We start from the raw sequence: 27,117 nt of genomic DNA on the forward strand, positions 1-27,117 counted from the left end.
AAACTATCACGACATGAATGCAAAAGATTATTGCTATTTTTTAATCTCCTCTGAATATTCACATAAGCATAAGATACAATAAACAGAGGTTATGTTCGAAAATTCAAAACGATAACCTATTGAGAGACAGATGTGAGTGTGGAATTGAATGTAGGATTACACAAACCATCCCAGACAGGTGGTTGCTGATGGATTGGTTTTTGTTTGTTTGTTTATTTGATTATTTGGAGATTATTTAGGAGGGTTGGTTATACATCACCAGTTGATAATTTTAGCTAAAACAAATATATGTAACAACCTGTCTTTTTTATAACGATATATTTATTTAGCCTACTAGGAAGAGTAGAATACCCTTTTGCCACTAAAATCTGATGTCATATAATTTCTCTTTATGTACGCCAGCATTTGCAGTGATCGCATGTCTTTGATAACTGAACAAGCACAACCAATATCCAGAACGGATCAACCAATATCCAGAACGGTGGACATCCCTGTCAAAAAGAATTCTCCTTTAAAACTTTAAAATGACATAATCTGAATACAAGCAGCACTACTGAAATATCGCATTTCGCGGTTTGCCGGAATACGGTTCACACTATGGTTTAACTTTGAGCGACTGGACGACTATAGTCAGGAGCAACCTCTGATGACATCATTTGCGCTCCCGCGCCTGACGCGGGGCCGCTGTAGCGCTTCAGTCACCCGATGAGGGCGCGGACGATGCGGAGCGCCGTTCCGTTGCTTACCGAAGTGATATCTCCTAGGCAGTTTGCGCGGCATTATGGCAGAAGAGAACCGTGGAAAACGGAGGAAACAGGCGAATCCGCGAAGGAACCAAGGTATGACACGCTATTAAATCGCACTCTCAGAGATGATATGTTGGAGTCTGAGTTTTCACTTGTAGAAAGTTAAAACACGTTGTCCAGAACTTTTGCATTTGAGTAGCCTACTATGAACTGCTGAACAGTAATTACTTGCAGATAGCTTTCAGAGGTTTCGACACATTTAGAGATCCATTTTGCTGCACGTAGGCAGTTTACTATACTAATTTACCATTCTAATTGTAGAACACCCAAAACTCACTTTTTTTTTTTTTAGTATTTAGGGATTATATCCTTAGGCAAAAAGGTTAAAATTTTAACTCATGTTGCTAGTTTCAGCAAAAGCGGTCGAGAGATATTGGCTATGTCAGCAACGTGCGTGTGTTTATATGAAAGAGCGAATGAGAACTTGCGGTCTGTTTTGCACTTTTCGTGCATTTCCAAGAATAAAGATTTTTGTTGAGAATGGCTAAATTTAAATGTAAAATTTACTGCAACACTTATAGGATTGTGCACACATTTGGACGTAGGTCTCTAGTTTTACTAGTTTTAAACTAAATATAAATATGTATCTTATGAACGACAGACGAATCATTTAATCTTTCGTTCAAATCTCACGGGAAATAATGATGATTTGAGGTGTTTAAAATGAGAAAAAATATTCTTTAAATTATTTTTCTTAAAATACATTCAACGTGCTCATGGTGAATCTAAATGACCCAGGACCTGGCATACATAAGAAGATACAGGCTACAATATTTCTACGGCATTATAAAAACTACGAATCTTTCAGTTATATTTTCGCTCAGTTCCTCAGTTTTAAAAGCTTAACATAAGTCGTCTGTAATGCCATTCATTTTAGACATGACAGAATCATGGGAGCATGTTACGTTCACTGCTGTAAAAGCGGAACAATAGTAACTCTGCAGCCTTCTGTTTTAGTTTATTAGTTATGTTTATAATCCATCTTTTTAATGGTTTTTCTCCATCAGGATTTTTTTTTTTTTTTGTAGACCAAAGTCAGTTTTTCAAAATGACACAAGAACCCTCCTTGCAGCTGCCTGTGCATTGCTCTATAGCAAGCTGTACCAACCAAAAGGACATAAACGGTTCTACTTTGTTCACTCCATGAAGGCGATAGCGGCAAACGCGCTCATTTGCCGTCTGTAAGATTTCTTCAATTGATAATATCATTAATTTGTGCTCGGACATATGTAGCTACAGTGAATTCCATACAGGCTACTTTATAAATACCACTGTGGAACATTTTGATGTAGTGTCGTGTGTATATACTTTTATTAAAACTGAGGGCTAAGACAGATGACTGTTGACAACAATTGCTTAGACAACATGCGTGCCTCGTTAGTGCTAGTTTCAAAAGTTTTAAAGAATAAAACATCTGTGTAGCAATGACTCACTGGGATAAATCTGACTGGCTAAAAGTAATCTAAAGATATGATGAGACATACTCATGCGTTTTAAACATTTTAGTCAATTGGCTTTGATATATATATATATGTGTGTGTGTGTGTGTGTGTGTGTGTGTGTGTGTGTGTGTGTGTGTATGCGCGCGCGTGTGTGTGTGTGTGTTTATGTGTACATGTGTGTCTCTGAGTGTCAGTGTAGTGCAAGCGAGGTTCCTCATTAGCATGCCCCATGAGGTGTTAGCTTTGTCAGCCTCACACTATGTGAGCCCCTCAGAGCTAATAAGGCTAATGCTACCATCCAACTGCTGTCTTACATGCACGTACATGCCTGCAGTGCAGATCTGCATAGTGCTAAGGGAACTCTCTTGTTCTTCACAAGTTCTGTGGTTCCTCTATTGGGTGATGATGTTCCTGAGTGATGCAGCCACTGTAGCTGAACTGTCAGCCACAGGCTTATGATGGTCTCAAATGTCTCAGAAGTGTCAACTGCCTTTTCATACTTCTGATGGTCAGTTTACTGTACAGCTAAGGTGCGGAAACTGGGGAGGTCATGTGTGCAGTTAGGTTTGAATGTTCTTGGACAGACACTGGTGATGTACAGTACAGATGTTAAACACAAACCCACACCCCTCTCCCTGTTACACACACACACACACACACACACACACACACACACACACACATTTACACATCTCTTAGATATGATGTGCCATCTCCTGTGTGTTCTTAACACCCTTATTCTGTCCTCTCTTCTGTCATCTGGCATATGACCATGAGTGGGGCAGACCACTGGTCTCTGTGGTGAGAGAAATTCGTAGCCAAGCAGTTCAGACCCTCACACAGAGTTGGGTGGAATGCTGCTCACTCATGCCTTGTTCCAGGGGAAGGGAGACAACAGCACAGTGCATCACGATTAATGCGTTACGACCCAGAAAATCAGGCCCGTGCAATTTTAAAGCAGAGCAGTTTAGCAGTTCGTGACAAATGAATTAAGCTTGTTCTTTTGTGTATGCTTCAAGGTTCAAGTTATTTCGTTGTGACTGACCAAAGTATCTTAGTAGTTGATATAAAATTAAACAAACTAGGCACAACCTGAAACACGAAAGCTCACACCATTTGTCTGAAAAGCTAAAAGACAAAAAATCTTTTATTTATTCTTTCTGTTTCTTTAATGAAAAAACTTAAGAAAACTTCACTTCAAAAAAGCTAACTTCAACTAACATTTTTGTAAGTTTAAACACTCTTTTAAATGCTGTATGTTTGAGACCTTCTCTGATCTTGCTATTAGGGACTACAGAGGCTAATCTAGCTCAGTGACAGAACTGCAATCAGTGCTATGACACATGACCACCACACAGCAATTAGAAACAAACATATCAAACTGGTGTTAAATGCACAGAAAATTGTGTTATATGCATGGAGCATCATCTCCAGATGAAAATCTAAGCTCTCAAAATATCTGCACAAGGGGAGAAGTGAATTGCAATAACCCCAACTGTGAAGTGGATTATATTAAATTGTACAAGCCAGCTCAGTAGATCATATGTTCAGTAAAGGTAAACTGAGGTACCTGCACATCTCTGGACGCAGCACACACTGCTAGAGGGAACAGACAGAGTGTTTGGCTTGGTGAATCCCACCAGAGAAATGATGTGGCTAGTGAGAGGGGATGTTCCTTTTTTTTGAGGGACTAATTTAAAATTATTCCCATTGAGTCTTCCGTATAGACAATTCCAGCCAGCTATAAAATAATCAATAACAAATGGGTTCAGGTTCGGGTCGAGTGACGGGTTGGAGTGACGATTCTCTCTGGCCACTGTGGCCTCTGACCTGTTCTTCGAGACCCAGTGTAGAGTTCTGTCTTATGCTTCCAGCTCATTTCCTCTGCTGTTGTCTGGCCTCATCTGTCCTCCTCCCACTTTGTCGCTGTCAGCCTCTCAATTGCCTCTCTCTCCCTTCTTTTTTTCAAGTGCCAATTTATTTCAACTCTTTCCCTTTTTTTACATTCTCCTTCATTGATTTCCAAACCCCTCTCTTTGTAGGCAGCTGGGGTCCAGCTGTGTGTCTGCTGCAGTCTGTGTGTGTGTGTGCGTGTGTGTGTGTGCGTGTGTGTGTGTGTGTGTGTGTGTGTGTGTGTGTGTGTGTGTGTGGTTCTTTGGCATGGTTTAGCCACAGTGGGCAGTACACAAAAGAGAGGGCAGTGACAGAAAGACTATAAGTGGGAGTCACTTGTCGTTTTGGACGACAGAGCAGTACTGGGCAAAAAATCTGAGAGATTCTAAAAGAGAGAGAGAGAGAGAGAGAGAGAGAGTGAGAGCGTGAGAGAGCGTGTGCGAGCGTGTAGAATAAGTGTGTGTGTGTGTGTGTGTGTGAGAGAGAGAGAGAAAAAAAAACTGTGTGTCTGAGAGAGAGAGAGAAGAAAAACTGTGTGTGTGTGTGTGTGTGTGTGTGTGTGAGAGAGAGAGAGAGAGAGAGAGAGAGAGAGAGAGAGAGAGAGAGAGAGAGAGGGAGAGAGGAGTCCAGGCTCCAAGGTTTATTAGTAGTGCTCCTTATACGACAGGGCTGAGGCGTTAGACTTAGCAGGAGAGAGAGATTTAGTGAGACAGAAACAGATAATAAGCAAATGGAAACACCAAAAAAGAGTAGAGTGTATGTATGTGTATGTGTGTGTGTGTGTGTGTGTGTGTGTGTGTGTAGGTACGTGTATGTGTGGGTGTGTTTGTGTTTATGTGGTTTGTGAAAGAATGTCAGACTTATGGCGAAGCTCTAAGGATGAACTGCATTTAAAATATCAAGTCATATAAAACTAGTAACTCTATCTGATAACCAAAAATAGATGTAGGTGTGCATATAAGTTTTTGACTGTGTGTCTGTGTGTCTGTGTGTGTGTGTGTGTGCATTTCCTGGTGTCATGAGTGCGTGTAGCTTCTCCTGAGTGGGAGATTTTGTGTTTTGATAGGAACTCTTGCTTCACTTGAAGCCAGACAGCACACAGTCCACATAGTAACAATGCAACACGTTCAGCCATACAGCCTCTGATCCTGGAGTCTTTTACAAAGACTGCTGGGGTCGTGTGTATATCAAACGTTTTAAGCTTTGATCTAGCATTTGGAATTTCTGCATCTCATGTTCTAATAAACTCAAGTATATGGACAAAGGGAGCCTAGACTGGAAGTCGTTGAGTTGTGTGCAGTGAGATGCGTCCAGTGAGTGCGGAGCGTGTGATTGTTTGCCCTGAGGAGTGTGTGAACAGAGGCTGGGACTCCATCTCTAATCTCATGATGGGCATTTGAACTGCTACAGGTGGGTCAGCGCTGGATCAACATGCACTCAATTGAGATATTTGTCAAGTTGAACCCTTTGTTTACTTGTAAAAGGCTGTAAGTCTGGCTGTGCACACACGCACGCACATACAAAAGGAGTGATGTTTGCGTGTGATGTTTGGTGATTGACTGGTAGTGTCTCTGAAGGAAGTGTGTGGCTTCGTTTGCTGCATGTGGTAGCTACATGCCACATTTAATTTACTCCGTTTTTTTAAACACACACTTATGAACAGAAACAGATGGAACACATGCATACATATGCACGCACAGGGCGCTCCATGCAATTTCATACACTCCTTAAACAAAGCCAATCGGCTATACCCTGTATTCTCATGTACTATAAGGAAAACATGCACCTATGAGCTAGGAGATGTAGTTACAGAGGCAGAAAGACCTTGAGCATTCAAAGATCAAGAGACAGAGAGGGAGAGTTACTCCCTTCTCCTCCCTGCCTCAGTACCCACAGTACAAAGGTACAAACCAACCACCAGTAAAGCCAGTAAATTGTCATGCTTTTAAACAGGCCACAGGACATGATAGACTCAGACACTGCTCAACAAGAGCCCTGAAAATAGTCACGGTTTTGACTGAACCTTTGGCGGTGGGGTATTAGCTAGTGAGCCCCTGCTATCATACCTGCAGTGACTCCTCTGATCTCCCTTTCAGTGTTCTGTGTGCCACTAGGCCTTCTGTGACATAGTAGCAGAAGATAGCAGGGCAGATAACCTTAGTTGTTCTGCATGATGGAAGCAAAGGCGTGAAAAAAGACAACTAGTGCGGATGTTCGTTTTGCTGCAGATCAGTTCTTCTGAGCTCCGAAACACCTTAGATCTCCCTTTCCTAAATCTGCAGTATTGCATGTGCACTCTGAACTGTGCCAGGGTCATAGCCGTCCTCTGGGAAGTGACAAACACACACTGTCTTTGGGATGTAAGCGACAGGGCTGTGAGGATTAGAAGGAGGGCTTGCCTACAGTAGGAGTGCAGAGAGCCTGAAGAGGGGTTGCAAAACTGAACACTGCACAGCACTCCTGCCAGTCTGGGGAGAGAGCGGTTCTCTGTGATCGAGAAACATTTGTGGTATAGCAGAATGAATGAGAGTAAGTGTGTGAGAGAGAGAGAGAGAGAGAGAGAGAGAGAGAGAGAGAGAGAGAGATCATAGCAGCAATGAAGTTTCTTGGCTATGGATCTAAGAGTGTTGCGTGTGCAGGATATAGGTAATACACTTTAATATCAGTAATAGGTAGTGGAGGTGTACAATTGGCCAGATTAGCCTCAGTGCTGCTCTAACAGGACATGTACATGGGCATGTGCATACGCGTACCTCCCCCCCCCACACACACACATCCACCCACACACATCCACCCACACACATCCACCCACACACAGACAGAGCAATGATAGGAAGAGATGAGGAGAAGCAGAAGGAAGGGGTTGGGAGAGGAAAAAGGCGGGAGGGGGTCCCTCAGCCCCATACTGTCGCCATAACCCCCTCTCCCAGAGTCCCACTGACGCCACACGCTGCTCTTTCCCCCAAAAACCACATCACACACACACACACACACACACACACTTCAAACGCACAACAGCCCGCCAGCCTTCTGCTTCAACTTACAGAACTCAAATCCCAGTTATACCGTGTCTCTTTCACTTGCACTCTCTCACTATTCCTCTCTCTCTCACTCACTCAATCTCTCTCTCTCTCTCTCTCTCTCTCTCACACACATACACAGACACACACACATACACAAAAAACTCACACTCTTCAATGATTCACTTCAAAGATCCTCTTAAACTTCTAGCTTGCCTCTTAAACTTGCCATTTTTCCAGCTCTCTCAATATGTTTTATTCTGTTACTTTTTTTCTTTCTCACTTTCATTCACACTTTCATTCTCTCTTACTCTTTTTAGAGACATCTCTGGACTCCCAAATGCACATACCCACCCACACTAACACACACACATACACACACACACACACACACACACACCCACCCACCCACACACACACACACACACACACACACCCTTACTTCCTCAGTGGAGCGGGTCGTTTTGCTGCATTGACACTTTTTTTGAATTTTGAGTGTTTCTCAAGGTGTTGATTTAGGTTCACATGCCTGCCTCATTCACGCCAACTGATGCCAGCAAAATCATGCACATACACATGCACACACACAAGCACAGACAAACACAGTTGTGCTCATACAGAACCCAATGTGACAAAAAGTCTTCCCTATGCAACTGTACAAATTAATCAATAAGAGGCTGGCAGTTTTAAAAAAATGTTGTGTAAGTATACGTGCACATATAATTTACCACACGGTTTCTTGTTCTTTTGAAAGGCTCTAAAACAATTTTTTTTCCATGCAGAAAATGCTGTATTGTGCACAATATATCTAAACTATTTTGCTCACTTGCATTTTCTAATAGTGTCACAAGGTGGTGCTGATAAATACCTGTTAATGTTGAACAGCAGGAAGAACTCAAAACTCAACCCACTGCAAGTAGGTAATGTAATGATATGGCATTTCATTTAGAACTCCATATCTGAAAAGACATCAGGAGTGAGTAAGGGAGCTAGAGGCTTTGGTAAATTGAGGTAGAAATTTCACTTAAGTCCATAAAAAAGGATAGTCCTTCAGCCATGGATTCTAGGCATATTTGTGAAACTCAAAAACTAATTTCTCAGCAAATGCAACAGAAATGTTATAACTCAAGCAGAACTAACAAAATTACATTATATAGCTTAGCTGTTAAGCTCAAAGAGACACTTTATTTTAAACCTCTTATTAAAACTTCAAAAACATTTTTTGTGTGTATGTGTGTGTCTGGTTACCAGTGAAGGATCCTGGTCTGCTCTGGGCCTTGAGAATGTTTTAATATTCACGAACCACGATTGTGTGGTTTGTGCAAATGCACAAAATAACGAACCACATCAGATAGGTTGGAAGAGGTCGCAAACATTTTCTTACTTTAGGAGGGAAAAAAGAGAAAAAAAACCATTTGGGGGGGAAGCACTGGTATTTCTAGTGTGGTGTGAGCAAAAGGGAGAGAGAAAGAGTGAGAGAGAAGAGAGGAGAGAGTGAGAGAGAGAGAGAGAGAGTGCTGTTGGAGTGTTATGAAGACTTTTTTTGATTCAGAGTGTGGTGCATGCGTAGGAGCATACACTCTCTTCTAAATTCCAGTACTGTCCCACAAACCACATAGTATACACACACAAACACACACACACACACACACACACACACACACACACCAAAAAGAGAGCCCTGGACACTTCGTACTCACTGCAGAAACATGATCTTTATATACAGAGACTAACAATTTGTTAATTAAATACAAACAAAGGTTCGATTTCATATTCAGAGACCTGTAAAGTTTCATATTAATTCACACATTCACACCTAGCTTTGATGAGAGCATTACCTGAGGCAGGCAGGATGCAATGTGTTTTCTCAGTATTCACAGTGTGGACCATAGCCAGCAAATTTGGCACATGCACAAATGTACTTACAATGAGATGTGACAATAGGAGTGGTTTTCTCTAGAAACACCAAATGCATATAGCAGAGCATCCTAAAACTATGTGAGAGTGATGAATTCATTATTAATCTGTGATCAAGGATAGTATCAGATGCTAACATTTTCCATTAGTCTTGCACATAGGTTAACATACACAGGTTACTCTGGCTTTCTCTATATCTCACTATTCCTCATTCTTTCTCTAATGTTACTTGCCACATCTAATTAAATTGTCAAGATATAAGAATTGTTTGCAGACCATTTAAGGAAAGGAAGTGTCATGAAAGTGTTATTTCAGGTTATCAGGTTATCAGGTGTTCTCAGATAGAGGTTTTTGAATTAGATCTTGAGATCTCCTTCTTGCTAATCTTGAGCCCCAGGGTTGTGTGGGTGTAGTCATGTAAAAGGCTTCGTCATCATGCCACTCGAGTTAAGCTTGGGGAATTTCCCCACATGTTTCTCTTCTGCTGCCTGGATCTAGAATGATCTGAGTCAAGGGTCTCACACACAAACGAAAACACACACAAATACTTGCAAATGAGCACACACAGGATTATATACTGCTCTACCTCAGCTCAAGAGAGCCCCCCCCCCCCCCCCACTTCTTCCTTTCTGAGAAGCCTGGTTCTCCTGTCTTTCCTCAGCTGAATGATGCAGCGCATTTCCCTGCCCCAGAGGGGCGAGCTCCACTCACCAGGCCTTCGCGTCAACGTTGTAAAGCATCACAGCCCAGTGCTCGAATGTCCCACCAGGATGATCAATTTAATCTGCTGCAAAGTTGGGCTACACTCACACATTTCACATCAGGCATTCTGTGTTCGTCTGGAGAGAGAACGTTAGTTCATAGTGAACAAAGTCAGTGTACGGATGACTGTAAGCAGCACTTAAATATGAATGCCAAATTAGTTACAAAAAAATATATAATGAATGAAATTAGCATACATTTAGATGCAAGCATTGGAAACATTTGGGAAAAGTAAATGCGTATGGGGCATAATCTGTTTCACATTTTATTTGGTATTTATTTTTGCAGGTTAGTAGTTTATTTTTTTCCTTGCCACAAACATATGCGCATAATCTTTGAGCACGATTACACACACACACACACACACACACACACACACACACACACGACCGCACATACACATAAGCACACAAACACACATTTAGAGGTTTATAAACACAAATTTGGCTGTGTATATAAACACCATACCCAGCTCTATTCCCCTAAGTCTACTTGAATCCATTTTAGTGTGACAATAGTAAAGCCAAACCAGTACAAGGCACCTACAAGAACAAAGAAGGCCACTTTAAAATCCTTAACTACAACTACAAAGTGTGTCAGTGTTCATGGAGAATAATAATGATAACTGTTTAGTGTTTAAAAAAACAAAACAAAACAGGGAAACAACCAAATAAATATTAGTGCAGTCACAAACAATGGAACTTACACTGGGGCGTCCTTTAAACTGAAACCATCAGCCTACACACTTCACCTTAACTGTCCCCTTATGAGAATAGGCAATGGTATATGTATGCTAGCCAACCGTCCCTAAACATAATGAATGACACACTTTGAAAGTGTTTGTAGTGTGGCAGACTTGGCTAGCTGAAGTAGCATATTTTGTGCTAGTTATTGCTGTAAGACATGACTGTCTTCTCAGAGCGAGATGCTGACAAGCATGGCAACAAGGTGGTTAACAGCTTATCTTTAGTGGTGTATTTTGTTTGCAGAATGTTCTTTAGTAATCCATTTTTGCATACTTTAGTGTATTCATTCATTACATGGGGCTAACACATACTTGTCTTCCAAGAATGGCTCATATTTGAGCTTTTGTATTTTTCGTCTCGTGTGTTTGAGAGTCTGTATATTTGTTTGTGTGTGAGTACGCGTGTGTATGTCTGAAAGATACCATAGAGAGCTTGTAGGAGGTGTTGTAGCTGTGATGTGGTACTTATGTGACTCATTGTTAGAGTGTGAAAATAGCGGTGTCAGATAATTCCGCAAAGGTTTTAATGTTTTACATTTTAAGAAAGGTGATTTAAGAAATATTTTAGTTATTCCTAATCACAGAGGATTCAAGTATGAACAACCCTCATCTCAGCTACCAAAGGTAAAACTATACTTTTAAAATCTTTTGCTGGTTTCTCTCTTGTGCTTGACCTTTACTTGTGGGGTAGGTGTGATGTTCTATGGCGAAATAGTGTGTCCGTTTTCGACACTTTTGAAACTACATATTTTAAACTGTTGCGATTAAAGCATTTAGGACACTTAAGTACACAGTAAGATACTGAAATTAATTAATCTGTATTAATTTTAATACAGTTTGAACTAACCAGATCCTTCATGTTTTCATGTGGCTTAGACTGTACTGAGAACTTTTTCACACTGTAAGTTTCCATACCGTACACTTCTATGCAAATACTGTGTTTTTGATTCATGTACTCTTTGAAATAAGAGTTGCTTTGAGTAAAAGTGGAGGTCGATTTTGTATGTTTCTGTCTTATATAGTAGCAACAGCATGAATTATTTCTTGTGTGCAAAAATGAAAGTTGAGAAACACCTACATACTAGTACCACAGTGTTGAATTAGCAATTATTTGCTTTACTGCCACAGCTGTAATATCTATTAAACACTTCAAAAGGACAGTCATTTCATATTTTCATTTTGATATTCCTACAATTTGAATCATGTATCCTTAAAAACATTAACATTAACATTTGCAAAACAACTATATAGTGGCCTAGCAAGGTATTCCATTTAAGGCAGTACAGTGCAATTCTTATAGCCTCAGTATGCACAACAACAGCTGAAGAAATGTAATATAATGAAGGTACCATTCAGTGTTACACTACGTAAATTATATTGGTTTACTTTTTTCAAGTACTGTGAAGTATATTTGTGTTAGCTACAGTGAAGCGGGGTCAGATTCTACATTATCTAATGTTTTCAGTATCTTGGTTGTCCAACATCTCCTCAAATACTTTGTCTGCAACAATGAATAAACGTATGGCACATTTATGACTTGTCATCATTGCCATAGTGGGGAAAGCACAGAGAGCTCCGTGCACGTTTCTTTATTTTTATTGCTTTTCATTTTTTTGTTCTGCGTAATGTGATTTTTGTTCTTCCTTTTTTTCCTGCTGCTGGTCAGAACAATAGCTTTCATGTAATTGAAAAATGTTTCATGTTAATATTTTTAATTGCTTCCTGAGTCAAATGATAAAACATTTGTATTATTAATGCATATTTTCTCTATATATGCATTATACAATAAGCATGAGCAGTGTATATGCCCCTTTCAAACCCCATACAACTTTTGTATGCATGGGTTTTATATGGATTTAAATATTAAAACTAAGTTTAAGTATATTTCATATTCAGAAAAATGTTTGTTTATATAGTTTTTCTTTGTAGTTCTAATATTCGTGCTTATTTTATTTTATTCTATGGTTCAAAGTTGATGAATTGCGGGATTTAAAAAAAAATTGCTGATATAGATAAAAATGTAAGGTATGAATTTGAAATTAAAAGAGCATTATCACTGTATTATGTGTATGTCATTATCCATAAGAACCGTTTCCTAAGAATTAACTCATGAGTCCTGAGTCCTGTATCCTACATGTATGATTCTGTATATAAATATATTTTAGCATTCTCTCTTGGGTCCTGTGTATCCTCTCCATACAAAGAGTATATATACGCAGAGACACATGCAAACAAACAAACGCACTGTGCCCCCAGAGTTTTACTGGCTGAAATATAAGAGTGTGTGGAGAATGCGATTCAAACCAAATATATAAATAAATCTGTCAGGGGGAGATAACCAGAGCCATCCCTGTGTGATGTAGACACAGACCACTGTCATTCACTGCCACAGCAACACAAAGTACACTCCACTTAGCTCTAATGTGGAGCAGGCCCTCTGCCACTCACAAGCCCTGCTGGGATAACAGAGAAACCCCAGCTCTGGGGCTGGCATAGCCCATATACCCATCCATTCCCCTGGGTTTATTTCACTTGATTTTCGGATTTAAATCATATTTTGGGTAGAATAGTGATGACAAAGTGTCAAAATAGCAGAGGTAGATCCATGGTGAACCTTACATCTTAATTCCTCAGAGTCTTGCCAGTGTCCATTAATTACACCATCAAACATGCTTAAAGCATATATTTATACATCACAGGCCCACAGTATATTAGTGTAAAACTGGGAGGAGAGCAACACAAAAATATGAATGTGTTGTGTTTGTGTGACTGTGTGTACACATGCTAATACGAATGCTCATACAAGCCTCACAATAATCAGTATGAGTGAAATTATTGTCCCACTATTCTGCAAAGGCCCTCTATTGCCCCACTATTCTGCACAGTCATACTGGTAAAGGTCATGCTGTGCATGATATGTGTGCAAAAATAAGAGGCCTTATCCAAACTTCAGGGCCATCTAAGCAAGTGGGTCATTATTACGTCATTGTTCTGCACAGTCATAACAGAAAAGGTCCAACTATGCACTGTGTGTGTGTGTGTGTGTGTGTGCGCGCATGTGTGTGTGTCTACATGCAAGTGTGTGCATAAATACACTCATGGGAAAAGCCCTAATTTAATTTGTCCTGTACAATGTCACAAAGGTGTATTACTCATGAGTGGGCAACATTGGGACTTCACACACACATACATTTTCATGTTTCTGCTGCATTGTTAGTTTTTCCATTACAGTCGAACTGAAACTGCTGTTTCCTGCCACGCAATGCCAACATGTTCACACTTGAACTGTTAACTGATTAGACTTAAGGTAATGAATCTAAACATATAACTTGCATTCACAATTCTCTCTTTCTGTCCCTCTCTGTCCATCTTTGTCTCTCTCTCTCTCTCACTCACACCCACACACCCACACAAACATATATACACAAACATACCATAGACAAAGAGACATGGACAAATTTGAAACGAATTGCGCTTTATATATAGAACTTTATTTCAAACTCTGTGATAGGTGACTATTAGCTTTGAAATTGGAGAAACGTATCCGCATCAACTGGAAAAAAAATCAAGTGTTCATAATAATCTTATTCAAGAGCTGTAGTTCCAATTCCTTCCTTTAATCTCGTCTGTTCGTCTAAGCTCTGTGTTTTAATTATTGGTTTAAATGCCAATAATCAACAGTCATTTCTAAAGTAATCAGACACAGGAGGATAAAAGATGGGTCACCTCGTTTGAACATGCTGAATCATCATTCTCATTTTCAGAACCTAGACAAAATTGCTACAGCTGACACAATATTAAAGTTTCTCCCACACATTCCTACTCATATATAAAGGTTTCGGTGAATACAAGATAATCATTTTTTATTTTGCATTTGGGTTTTGCTTGGTAAAACCAGAAACTCTGTTGGCAATTTAGGCTGTTTTCGATTGTGTTTTAGTCCCAAAATTCTTTGCATCACTTGAAAAAAATTACGATGAGAAAATCTCGGGGTGCCAGTCCATTCTAGGCGTCTGATATGAATAATATGCTTTCTTTAATCAAGGTCCTGCAGGTCAGTATTGATCTTTTAGAAAATGAAGAGTAAGAAAAGCTCAATAAACAGAATAACAGTGCAAGCCTGCTGGGCCAGTACATGCCAAACCAAATGAGTCATTATAATTTTGCAAAAGGGAAAAAGATAAACATGCACATTTTAATGTCAAACCTGTTTCAGAAATACTTCATATTTAGATATTTTTAAAATAATTATCTGAATCTGTGTGACAGTATATTACTTTTTATTAAATTTTTTTTACAATATTACTATGTTAATCTAGACCCACAATATATTAAACAGGCATTAAAATATGTTGCTCAAGTCTCAGTTCTCTATATTATACTATTTGTCCCAAAGTAAAATATAATTTCATTGATCATTTTCCCTGATACCTAAAGAACATGTTTGCATAATTGTATTTATATAATGTAACCTCATCACTTTGTAACCTATAACACAGTCTTATGCTTTTAAGGTTATCATTTTTTTCATATTTGGAGTACACCTCAGCACATGTAACATCTTAACATCGATCATGCACTGGTTGGTTGTTGTTGTTGTTACTTTCTCAAGCACCCATCTCTCCGTCATCTCTCACAGTAGATACAGGGCGCTGCCTGGACTCTGAGGGAGAGGATGAGTCATGTGTATGGGGCCCCGATGTGCAGGACGAAACAAATGGGCAGGATAAGATGAGTCGGACACCCAGCGAGGACACAGAGGCCGGCAGCCCCGGATGCTTCCCCCACACGAGGAGCCCGAGCTCCCCCGAGCAGGCCTGGGACGACACAGAGTCCACTGCCCTGCACACTGCACCCGGGGAGACGGAGAATGGCGCACACAGCATGTACAGTGAGTAACTACGATCACATGAGCAGAGAAGGCACTTTTTACCAGCTGTCGTCTCTTTACCTAATTATGTGGTGGTGTCTGTGCAGTTAGACAACTGGATCAAAGAGATGGAAGAAATGTTGCAAAATGGCAGACAGGCCTCTGTCTTTTTAACATTAGCAGGGGAATTTAAGTGGTCATGCTTGTTTTCATATTAAAAGAAGTAAGTGCATTTTTACAAAAACTCAGGTTAGTTACCTGACAGCTTTCATCCAACTGAAAAGCTGAGGTAATAGCACATTCTAAAGCATTTAGCACACATATGGAAAATTACCTTAATTATGCCCCTTCACTTACCTGCTATGTTTGAATTAAGGAAAAATTGCAATAATTGCAGTAGTTGTGACTATATCATTTCTGAGCTCGGCAATTTCCAGTGCCTCTGAGATATTAGAAATGATAATAGCCAAGTCGTGGACGGAAATTAAAACCTCTTGATTGCATTCAGATCATACTGAAATCATTGCACTATGAAAGGTGCTTTTCAAAAAAGTGCTGCCTCATCATGTTTGACAAAAGCAACACAACAAATGAGGTGACGCTCCTATTTTGAAATCAAAAGTGAGCATGCAAGACTTTCCTTTTGTATTTGCAGAGATGAAAGGCTTCCACAGCTTGCCTAGAAACATTCAGTGCATCTCACAGAACCAGAGTTTTTACTGCAGTTAAGCATTCTGACTCTGCTCTGGCCACATAAGAGAAAACTGGAAATGTGATGCCAACATCTGCAAACATTTGAACAATCCTCCTCAAAGTCACAGTGCTAGGCTCGCATCTGTCCTCCTCGCTTTGTGTTTGTATTATTATCTGATGGTTTTTTTTGTTTTTTTACTTTTGTGGCTGTTATTGGTCTCATGGGAGAATCTCTGAAGCATTTCTTCATCTCAGTCCTCATTATTCTGTTACAGAACTCTTTAAATTCACACAAAGACCCAGACAAACACATACACAGACACGCCGGTTTTACTTTCTTGTTGTTTTTTTCTTTATGTGATGGTTCTGAGTTCCAGGACAATATTAAAAAGCTGTGATTTTTTTCTGCTATAGCTCATTAATTATTATCATAACTTATTATCATATCATGCAAAAGTTATTATGCCAGTTAAAACACTCTAATACTGACCTAGCACTGAGAATGACAGCATTAAGCACATGCATGAAACAAACAAAAACATTTTAAAAACTGAATGAGTGAGTGAGTGTGTGTGCGTGTGTGTGTGTGTGTGTGTGTGCGCATGTGTGTGTGTGTGTGCGCGTGTCAGTGTGTGCGGGCGTGTGTCAGTGTGTTTGTATGTGCATGTGACCACTAAGTTTGGGCTAATGTTTCAACATGGAAAACATAAGCTGGTTTTGGACCTGTACAAGAAGGCAACGTTTTTCCTAGGGCAAGTACTATATCAGACAGCAAAACAGATGATGAACTAACACCACCACATCCTGTTTCTGCTCCCTCAGCACCCAAAGATTTCCGTGTGCTGGAGAACTGGGGTCGTTACGACTTCCTGATGCCACCGCGAAAAGCATCCCACCTTTCTCACCCACAGCACACTCAGCAACTCAACGGTTCCATCACCTCCTACCACACAGGTGGTATGCCAGACGCATCAGGCACCTTATCTCCAGTTCTGAAGTCGCCTGAGGGAAAAGGTATCGCTCTCATACTCAAGGAGGCTTGGATCTGGAAAAATATATTTTTTGACTTATTTGTTTTGTCACTGATATAAAAAAACGAATGTACTACTACAACATGTTCCGTGACATTACCTTTATCGATAAGATCCACTTTCTGCCTAGTCGAATAGCACATCTGATAAATCCAACAACATGTGACAAGCAATCGAGAATAATGTGAAAAGGATTTGGCTAAAAGTCATCCTCAGTAAGTAATGCTGTCCTCCTGGTGAGCAGATGCAGAGCCTGTCAGCCCTGATGCCTCACTTCAGATGTGCCCATTCTGCGAGCAGTCATATGGGAATGACGCCTCTCTCCAAGAACACAGGAAGCAGTGTCAGGAGAGGGAGAAAGGCCATGACGTCTGCCCACTCTGTGAATACAACACTCCCTACAGGGCACAAATGGAGCGACACCTTAGCCTGCATGCCCAGACACAGGACAAAGTGGGGAAACTGCCTATAACATCAAAATATTTAAACTTGGTCTAAAGCCAACCAACCTGTGCAAGTCACTCTGCATTGACTTTTTGTCATGTGTTTATGTGTTCCAGAATCCTGTGTCTGACCCCACCATGGAGAACAGGAAGTTTAAATGTATACAGTGTGGAAAAGCATTTAAGTACAAACATCATCTCAAAGAGCACCTGCGAATTCATAGTGGTAGGGGACACTCTGCTTCATGAACTAAAGGCAAAATGAAGTCTAAATAAGTTTGGTACTTCCACACAAACAGAACTTTCATTTAGTTTGGCCCATGAAACTGTAGATTCTCAATGATCTGTCGCACATGCTGATATGCCTCTAATCACTGTTCTGCTGTCTTGGCCTCTGCAGGTGAGAAGCCCTACGAGTGCTCAAACTGTAAAAAGCGCTTCAGTCATTCAGGCTCCTACAGCTCGCACCTTAGCAGCAAGAAGTGTCTGGGTGGGACTGGGTCAGGGCACGGAGCATATTTTAACGGTCACTCACACACCACCTACCTCCTCGCCCCCCCAACATCACCCACTATAGGCGGGAGTAGGAATATTTGTATAGGAAAGGGCTCTCCATATGCTCCACTGAGTAAGTGCTTTACAGAGCAGCCACCCAATCAAGGACATGAATCTATTATGTCCACCATACAAGTCCCAGAGCTGGGGCGGGCTTGGGATCCTGTTGTTGCCATGGGGACAGGGATGTTTAAAGAGGCCACCCTTCTTCCCTTACTGCACTCCGGGGGCAAGTTTGAACATTTACTTCAGGAAATGTTGCGAAAGGGGGTGGTGAGAGAGGAGCAGCATGGAATCAAGGAGGAGAAGGATGGAGACAAGACAGAAGGGAGAGAGGGGAGGAGCGAAGCGTCTGTTGAGGCCGTGTCATGCCAGTGGTGTGCACAACTTTTCCCAAACGAGGTTGTTCTGAAGCAGCATGAGAAATATTTGTGCAGGAGCAAAGACAGAGAGGAGCCTGCCCAGTCAGTCCGCCGCCATAGAGAAGGATCACCACTCAACTTTTCCCGTGATGCTCATTTCCCTCAGGACAACCACAAAACGCATGCCAGCCCTAATGGGCTGCCCAGAGATCTCTCTTCCCCTCAGCAGCCATCCTGGCATTCCATCCCACAGCAACTCCTCATACCGCTGCAGTCTCCTGTGCACCTCCGTCTAGACCCTGCACATAACTATTGGCCAAACAAAGAGAGCAGCAGCCCGAGAAACTCTGCGCTCATGAGCCCTACCTCACCCTCTCTGCAGGAACGCCAGCATCCTCTGTCCTCGGGCTTTGGCTCTCCACCCTGCATTGACCTGTCAATCACAACATCGCCATGCCGCCCCAACCAACACAGGCTGTCACCTAGATCAGAGGTTTCTCAGAGTGAACCCTTAGACCTTTCCATTCCCAAAACCCGCGTGAGCTCAGACATGGCCAGGGAGGCCAGAGAGCGAGCCTGTAACAGCAGCTCACCCCAGCTGGACATGGAGAGTGTGTTTAGAAGGTTAACTCCACCTTCTCAGCCCCATATAGGTGGAGCCTATACACCCTTATTCAGAAGTGCAGTTTTCAGCAACTATCCCCTTTTCAGTCCCATAATTCCAAGTAACCTTGCAGGGATGGGGAACAATGGTCTCACATCACTTCCTCTTACACCACCAGCTCCCAGCCCAGGATTTCTCTCACCTATGACATACATGATGGAGGCAGACTCAGAGACAATAGTGAAAAGAATACAACAGGAGAGAAACTTCATGGTTAGAGCATATATTTTTTCAACATGCAAGAACATATGAAACACCCATGTACAGACATATTCATAACAATGTGTTATATTAATTCATTATAGATCCTCCCACCCACAGCACTGTGCAGCCAGTCCTAATTTTTACTCACCTCCAAAAATGTCTGAACCAGACATTTGGTGTTATAAAGCCTTGCCTCAAAGCAAGAACATAACAGTTTCATGTAATCAATCACATGTTTCAGCATATTTAAGAAAATTCAAGTTTGTACTCCAATTTCAGGTTGCAACTCAGTCTTGTTCCTTAGTGGGCATAGTTACAATAGTTTGTGACAAATAATGATGTTCCTTTCTGAGTAATAAAATAAGTGCATGAAATAGTTGAAATACTAGCTCATATTGAAATGCTAGCTCATATTGCAAGGCCAAAGAGCTATGTTTAGTGTTACCTATTAATTCATAGGAGCCCCCTATTTATTGTGTCACTGTAGGTTGCTTTTGAAGCATTTATTTCCCCTGTTTGTGCTGTACACAAGTACATTACTCACAAGGGGAATTCCTGCCTCTACATACTTAAAGGAAAGAGCAGAGTAAATACAAGACTATTTACACAGTGTGTGGAGTTCAGTTACACATTCTTAAACCTTACACTCATTACCTGACTTTACAAATAAAATTATATAATATACAGTATACACCGTACAGCATTGATAATAGATATTCATAAATTCAAATACATATATTATTGTGCGTCAACTCTGGCCAGTTTCAGGTCTCCATTATGAATTTAATCACTCTCCTAGGGTGAAGCGGTAAATCGCAGAGGTCTGGACTATCTCGCTCTGATGGAGGAGGGGATGAATGGAGATAATGGCCCAGGGAGAAAGCGGCTGAAGAAGACCGAGGAAGGACTGTATGCCTGTGACATCTGTGAGAAAAGCTTCCAGAAGAGCAGCTCATTGCTGCGGCACAAATATGAACACACGGGTACGAACACCACAGCACTCTCTCCTATCATACTGTTATTGGTGGAATAGCTAAATAAAGATTTCTCAATGCTTAGGGAGGCTGTTAGGGATGTGACCGTTACCGATTTTAATGATATACAGTGGCTTAAAATGCAGTGATAATAAGGATAATGTTTCAAACTGTAATAATTTATAATAACATCGCACACGTACCACCTTTATAGTTACAAGGGAAGAGAATAGCCTACTGCTATACTCCTTCTTTTTTCTTAGAGATATATTAATAGCAATAAAAGTAAAAGTCCATTTTGCTGCAAAAATAAATGGGATCCACAGTTGACTGGGTTTTGTCTCTTTTAGGGAAGCGGCCCCATGAGTGTCAGATATGTAAAAAAGCATTTAAGCACAAGCACCACCTGATAGAGCACAGCCGACTGCACTCTGGAGAAAAGCCCTATCAATGCGATAAATGTGGCAAACGTTTCTCTCACTCGGGCTCCTACTCGCAGCATATGAACCACCGCTATGCGTTTTGCAGTCGAGACCATGACCCAGATGGCCCCGGAGAGGATCTTATCATGGGGCACACCGCCCTCTGCCAAAGTCCGCACAGAGAACCGAATCCTGGGGCAGACAGAACTCCTCTGAGCCTGGAAGAAACAGCCACTTTCCTCAGTGATTCCAGCTTGGATGGAGCGCCACTAGGATTCAGGGAGGAAGATGACGAAGAGGAGGAGAGCTCACTCAGTAACCATGCCCATGAGAGGAAGGTGGAGAGGAGAATGGGAACAGAGGAGAGGAATGGAGGTCTGGAGCAGACAAGGGAAGAAAGTAAAGAGAAAGACGATGAGAACGTGGGGGCTGGACAAGATACAAAAATGAATCATCACAGCAACAACATCAAAGGAGAGCAGAATGGAGAGGAAGAGAGAGCGAGGCACATGAGGAATCTAGAGACAGTAGGAGACTGCGGGACAGAGAAATGAACATTTTGGCTTCTACCAAAGATGTGAAAAAAAAAAAAAAAGAGTAGTACTGTACAGTGACAGAGCAGTTGAACGCACCCACCAGGAAGTGCTTAAAGGTCTGACTCATGTTGGACAGCAGAGGACTGGGTGAAAATGCTGTGAATGAAGACAAGCAAGTGCCTTCAGATCTAAGCCAATGCAAATTATCCAAAGCCAGTGCAAAACCAATGCAGACTTAAACCAGTGCAAAACAATCCAAACCTGAACTGTATATATCTGCTATAATATTTTGCCCCCTAAGCAGTGTTGATCCAAGAGATCTATCAAAGATGCATGCAGCTTTTCTAACACCATTCTCATATTTAAAAGTAAAGCTTTCCACACCTTTTGAAAAGCAAGATGGGATAATAATTACATTAGTAAAAAGTTATGCAAAAATATATTTAAGTTCCACTACCCAATCACTAATTTATATTTACCTGGTTTAGCCCAGGTAAACAACTCTAAAAACATGTAAACTACCGAAATTGAAAACTGTGAGTTTTTTTTCTTATCCTAAAAGCTATTCATAAATGTGTTAGATTCTGATCCTCTATGATTTCCACTAATGTAATTATCTTAATTATTTTAATATGACAAAAAGAAATATTAATGGATACCTATTTGTATTGGAAAAAGCAGTATGAGCAATATGGGCAGACACACAAGCAGTAGCTTAGCCTTTATTTCTGCTCCATTTATGCATTTGAAACACAGTAGGATCCATTGCACTCTGTAATGTATTTGCACTCTCTAATGTCAAATTGCGTGCTTTTAAATATGCATGCTGTTATGTTGATATTGCCACTTACTGAGACAGAGGATCCGTTAAAATGGTTCAGTAGTTATTGAACATGTTTCAGTACAAAGTGCGGTAAGAAGTGAGAAGACTCCCGAGAAGGGAAAAGAACAGTAGATTCTAGAAGGCAGAAAAATTCTGAAAGCCTGCTAAATACGATGATGCACTGTCTCTAGCTGCACTGAGACCGCAGGGCGACGCAGACGCTGCATTACTGAGGTATGCTAATGTGTGGTGATTAACCATGCAAGAGTTCAGCTAGCATCCGTAGCATTTAGAGGGGGAAATGGTGCTTTCATTCAGGTTTGGCCTTTATAACTGTTTAACTAAACACAGTGTTTGGAAATATTACCAAATGTATAGCCCCGTAAGCTATTTGAACATTGTTTTATTTTGCATTAGTTTTGCTTTTATACAGAATTAATTAATCTTTTTCTACTATTTTATAGACAGAATTGTGCATACACTTAGTTTTTAGTCTAATAAAGTTGTATATATCCAATGTCATGTTTTTACTTATAGACCAATATGGGCTATAGTCAATATCAACCTTAGAATAAAAGCTTAGAATAAATGTTTTTGCTTGCCAAACAAGAATCCAATCATTAATGTAACCACCTAAAGTGCTTGTAATGACACAAACTAATTACAGGTTACAAAAATAGCATGCGTCTCACCTTCCCCGAGAAGGCACACCGGTTCCCCATTTACATTCTGAGTCAAAATCTGACTTGCTACTGCCCAAAACCACCTAACTACACCAATTATGAGAAAAGGAAGAAAGATTGAGGACTGGCCTACCACTGTGTCCATCTTGACTTCATAACAGAATGACATACTACTAATACATGGAGGAAGAAGATTGCCACATGATAAGTAGGTATAAAGGGGTAGTTAAGAAAATTAAGTAAAGTAAAAAAATCAAATTAATTTAAAAATGCAACACATTATATATATATATATATATATATATATATATATATATATATATAATATATATATATATATATATATATATATATATATATATATATATATAAAAACCAGTAAACGACTAAACAAAAGTATATTAAATAAAGAAGCAATTTATTAAAATAAAAGATTGTATAAAGTTATATATACAGAATAACTATAGGAAATTAGAATTACTAAAACTAACCGTTAATATAATTTAATAATGTAATCTGTACTTTAATAATGTAATCTATAATCTGTGTGCATATTAAAAAGGTATCGGGGTTAAACCTTCCTGGGGTAAATCCTTCCTGGGGTAAATCCCCAAGTTTAGTTAATACCAGTCCACCCACACCAAAGTCACCTAATAATATTTGTGTCTCATTTATTTGCATCAGGATGATTCTGAGATAAATTAATATTTTATTATTACATTCATGAGAAAATGTTGTAGACGATGTGTTATGACCCCTGAATTTACTGAAACTCATTCTATTATTATTATTAAAATTGTTTTGCTCTTAGACCAAAAGAAAGAAAAGCTAATTTTCCAGAAGTGATCAAGCTTGTCTTATGCCCTCTTATAATGAACAGTTTTAGCTCTTGAGTGTATTGTGTTCAAATATGTACATGTGGCACATATTGAACAATAAAAAAGATTAATAACCTAGCTATATAAATAGACAAAATGTTATTATTTAGCTAATAAAAAATAAATAATAAACTAGAAGACTTGAAATGTCCTGGGTAACCTACAGGTCCAATGTACACTGCCACTGAATTTGGCATCATGTATTTCTCCTCTACCATTTCTGATGCTTCTGCTTTCACCTCGCTACCTTGCTTTGTTTGTTTGCTTGCTTTCCTATTTACACCCCATCCCTATTTACCTTTTTACTTCACAGATTCCTCCTGTAAAGTGATAATCTCTGTCCCAGATAATGGCATTCTCAGCATCAACACGCTTTTTTGCTAGTGAGCTGCACTGTGGTTTAGTAAAGACTGAACATACAGCTAGCTAGCTAGCATGTTGACTTCTGTCAGGACAAACATGGTCAGTCTGTCAGGGCAAATTCTGCTGACAGACCTACAAGATAAAGCAGTGTTTTGAAAGATAAGCTGTTAGTAGATGTATGCCCGAAAGTAATTTTATCACAAAAATTAGTTTTACCAGTGTGTACCAGTGGGGTACACACTTTTCCTCTACATAAGCAAACTGATTAAGCCTAAAGAAGAGATGTCAGTTTGACCTAATCACACTCTACTCACCTGATTGAGAGTATATGCATAATTCTGAAAGAAAAACTTAAATAGCAGAGTAAAAGTAATGACATAAATCATTACTCTAAAATAAGATGCATACGTGTATAATTTAGCTATTGACCAACATATGTAACATATTATTAGCTATGTGCCAAATGCCACTAAATAAGTAAGTAAATACAAAGTTAATGTATCAAGGTGTCATCCTTAGGCCTCTGGGCCTCTGCAGTCAGCTTAATGAAAGACTATACTTTGCATGCCATTCTCACAAGAGCTTTCCAGTTCAGATACTGTGTTTTATGTTTGCTAGTTTTTTTAACATCTAATAGTCCTATGATGATGATGATGATGATGATGATGATGATGATGATGATGACGTTGATAATGATGATAATGTAGGGTTATAACAGTAAAGTAGATCCTATCCCAAACCTGTACTTTTTGATTTAAAAAATAAACATTTATAGAAATAATGTTTATTATTACAAATCATGCTAGGGACTAACTCATATAAAAGTATTTAATACACATTTTCAGAGGTCAGTTGAAGATATATTATTAGAGCAGACACTGGTGGCAGCGAAAGCAAGAATCCTGTTGAGCTAGTCAGATTTATTGTGATAAGTCCAACATGGGACATGCATATGTTTTACCTCTGTAGGCTATAAGATGCTGGCTTTAAAGGTTACTTCAGTCAGAACACAGTTTGTAAAACACTGTTGACATGGAGAAGACATGAGTAAGTCACATCAGTGTGAAGCGAAGGACAACAGTTGCTTAAACTACATCTGAGCATTGTTAGAAAATAATAACAGCAAGATTTCAGTAGATCTGAGCTTGAAATGCTTTAGTAATCTCCAGATTCCCCACGTCTCCTACTGCAATAATAAGAAAATAAAAATAAATATATAAACTCTAACATTATAATCCATGCATGCTTTCTCTGTTCTTTTTCGTCTCTCTCGCTCTTTCTTGTCTCCTGCCAAACCACAGTCAATATAAAATTACCAAAGCTCTGGTGCTGGAGGGTGGGCGGTGTACTCAACATTTTTTAAACATATGCAATTTTAGCTGCTCCTTTGTTCTGTTATTAAAAGCAGAGATTTGGACCAATAGTGGCAAAGAAATCTACCCCATCAGTGAGCAACATATAGAATATACCTCTGCACTGCTATCACGCACACGCACGCACACACACACATGCACACGTGCACACACACACGCACGTGCACACACACGTGCACGTGCACACACCCGCGCACACGATACTAATGGAACAATGGAAAGTGGGATTACAGAGTATGTTGAATTACACTGAATCATTTTGACTTTCCTAAAAAGAGTCAAGTACAGGTGACCATGTGAACATGGTAAACCTTTGACCTGTGCTCATGCTTGTGCTTACTGGGAATATACTTCATCTACCTAATGTCATTTTTGGCAACACCTATGATCTTTGGCTTTCCCAAAGACTCTGTAGTTGTCCAACACAATAAAAAACACTTGAGACATCTCTCTCACACACACACACACACGCACACGCACGCACACACATGCACACGCACGTCTTTAAGATTTGCTTCTTTTTTTTTTTTTGGTATTATGCACACACTATATGACAACTGGCTGATTTTTGCTCAAGCAGTTCCATCTACCCACCTGTCCACCCACACACCCACCCACCAGGATGACATACAGGCATACATAGTTCTGCAGATCCATGGAGTTAACCTTGTGCCGCAGCCTTTCTGAGTTCAGGTCATTTTTGGTTCACAACGAGCAGGTTCCGCGGCTGTCTTTGCCCCTCAACAGTGTCAGAGAGATTGTGGTGACTCAGGTCCAAAGATCTGCTCGCATTCAGTGAGGATGAGTTCCACTGCCTGGTTCTGATAGACCATGTTAATGGCTATGTTTCCACAGTCACTTTCCGGCCGCATCAGAGTTGGTCCAAAGACAATCCCAATGTTCTGCGTTGTCATGCGATTGCTGTCCGAGTGTTCCATCACCCTGCGAGACAGAGACAGAGAGAGAGATACAGATGGAGACAGAGAGAGAAAGGGAAACAGAAACCATGTAAGTGTGCATGTGAGCGCAAGCGCAGCATGCTCGGGTGAAAAGGAAGGGGTTAAAACCACAGTATGAGGCATTCTTCTAAAAATGCCATTCCTACTTCAGCTCGGATCTAGCCAGCAAATTGCTCGAAACTTCCACATTAAAAAGTGAAAAGAGGGAGGGGAGGGAAGAAAGGGAGGAGAAGTTTCAGTGGACAGAGAAAGAGAGAAAGAGAGAAAGAGAGAAAGAGAAAGAAAAGTGGAGAAAGGAAGGAAGTTAAGTGGGCGGAGCATCATTCAGATCACGACAAACGGGTTTATTATCCTGCAACTATTGTTTGTATATGTATAAAAAAAAACCTCTCTGAGAGAACTTAGGATCAGCTGTACTCTTGATTTAGGCCTGTACCGACAATCCTGCATTATCACTCTTAGCTGTTTGGTCTGTATGGGACTGTCCATGCCACTGAGCGACTTCATCCAGTGATCAGTGAATACAGAATCCCCTCTAGTGGCTGAAAACATATTGCACGGCAGCTAAACGACTCCACTGCAAGTTTACTGTCTTTGAAAAGGCGATTTGTCTGAGTGTAATAGGCTTAAATGACTGTCCCATATTTCAGCTCTGTCCAGACCTGCATAGGAGCAGTGTCTTCCTCACTATCTGAAGCC

General features: G+C 40.3%; 2 protein-coding genes across 3 annotated transcripts in view; one reads left to right on the plus strand and one right to left on the minus strand.

The window, feature by feature from the left end:
- The first annotated feature begins 769 nt into the window (after window positions 1–769).
- Window positions 770–22,795, plus strand: LOC113577974 (zinc finger E-box-binding homeobox 2-like). The gene is made up of 8 exons (XM_027010910.2): window positions 770–839; window positions 15,225–15,476; window positions 16,971–17,162; window positions 17,424–17,632; window positions 17,740–17,848; window positions 18,023–19,416; window positions 20,207–20,390; window positions 20,732–22,795. Exons 1-8 carry the CDS (start codon window positions 782–784, stop codon window positions 21,355–21,357), a joined length of 3,024 nt encoding a protein of 1,007 aa, XP_026866711.2. The 5' UTR covers window positions 770–781; the 3' UTR covers window positions 21,358–22,795.
- Window positions 22,796–24,986: 2,191 nt separating this feature from the next.
- Window positions 24,987–27,117, minus strand: part of arhgap9 (Rho GTPase activating protein 9) — a 30,524-nt gene continuing 28,393 nt past the window's right edge. For both annotated transcript variants that reach the window (XM_035524706.1, XM_035524705.1), the window contains one exon: window positions 24,987–26,401. In XM_035524706.1, the coding sequence (XP_035380599.1) occupies window positions 26,209–26,401 (193 nt within the window). In that variant the 3' untranslated portion in view covers window positions 24,987–26,208. The remainder of the gene's footprint in view (window positions 26,402–27,117) is intronic.

This window comes from Electrophorus electricus, chromosome 3 (genome assembly GCF_013358815.1).
Source record: "Electrophorus electricus isolate fEleEle1 chromosome 3, fEleEle1.pri, whole genome shotgun sequence".
In the NCBI taxonomy this organism is placed as follows: Eukaryota; Metazoa; Chordata; class Actinopteri; order Gymnotiformes; family Gymnotidae; genus Electrophorus; species Electrophorus electricus.

Coding starts and splice junctions, on each gene's coding strand:
- LOC113577974 (XM_027010910.2), top strand. CDS start 782: ATGGCAGAAGAGAACCGTGGAAAACGGAGGAAACAGGCGAATCCGCGA. Junction 17,163..17,423: donor GAAGTCGCCTGAGGGAAAAG/GTATCGCTCTCA, acceptor CCTGGTGAGCAG/ATGCAGAGCCTGTCAGCCCT. Junction 17,849..18,022: donor GCACCTGCGAATTCATAGTG/GTAGGGGACACT, acceptor TGGCCTCTGCAG/GTGAGAAGCCCTACGAGTGC.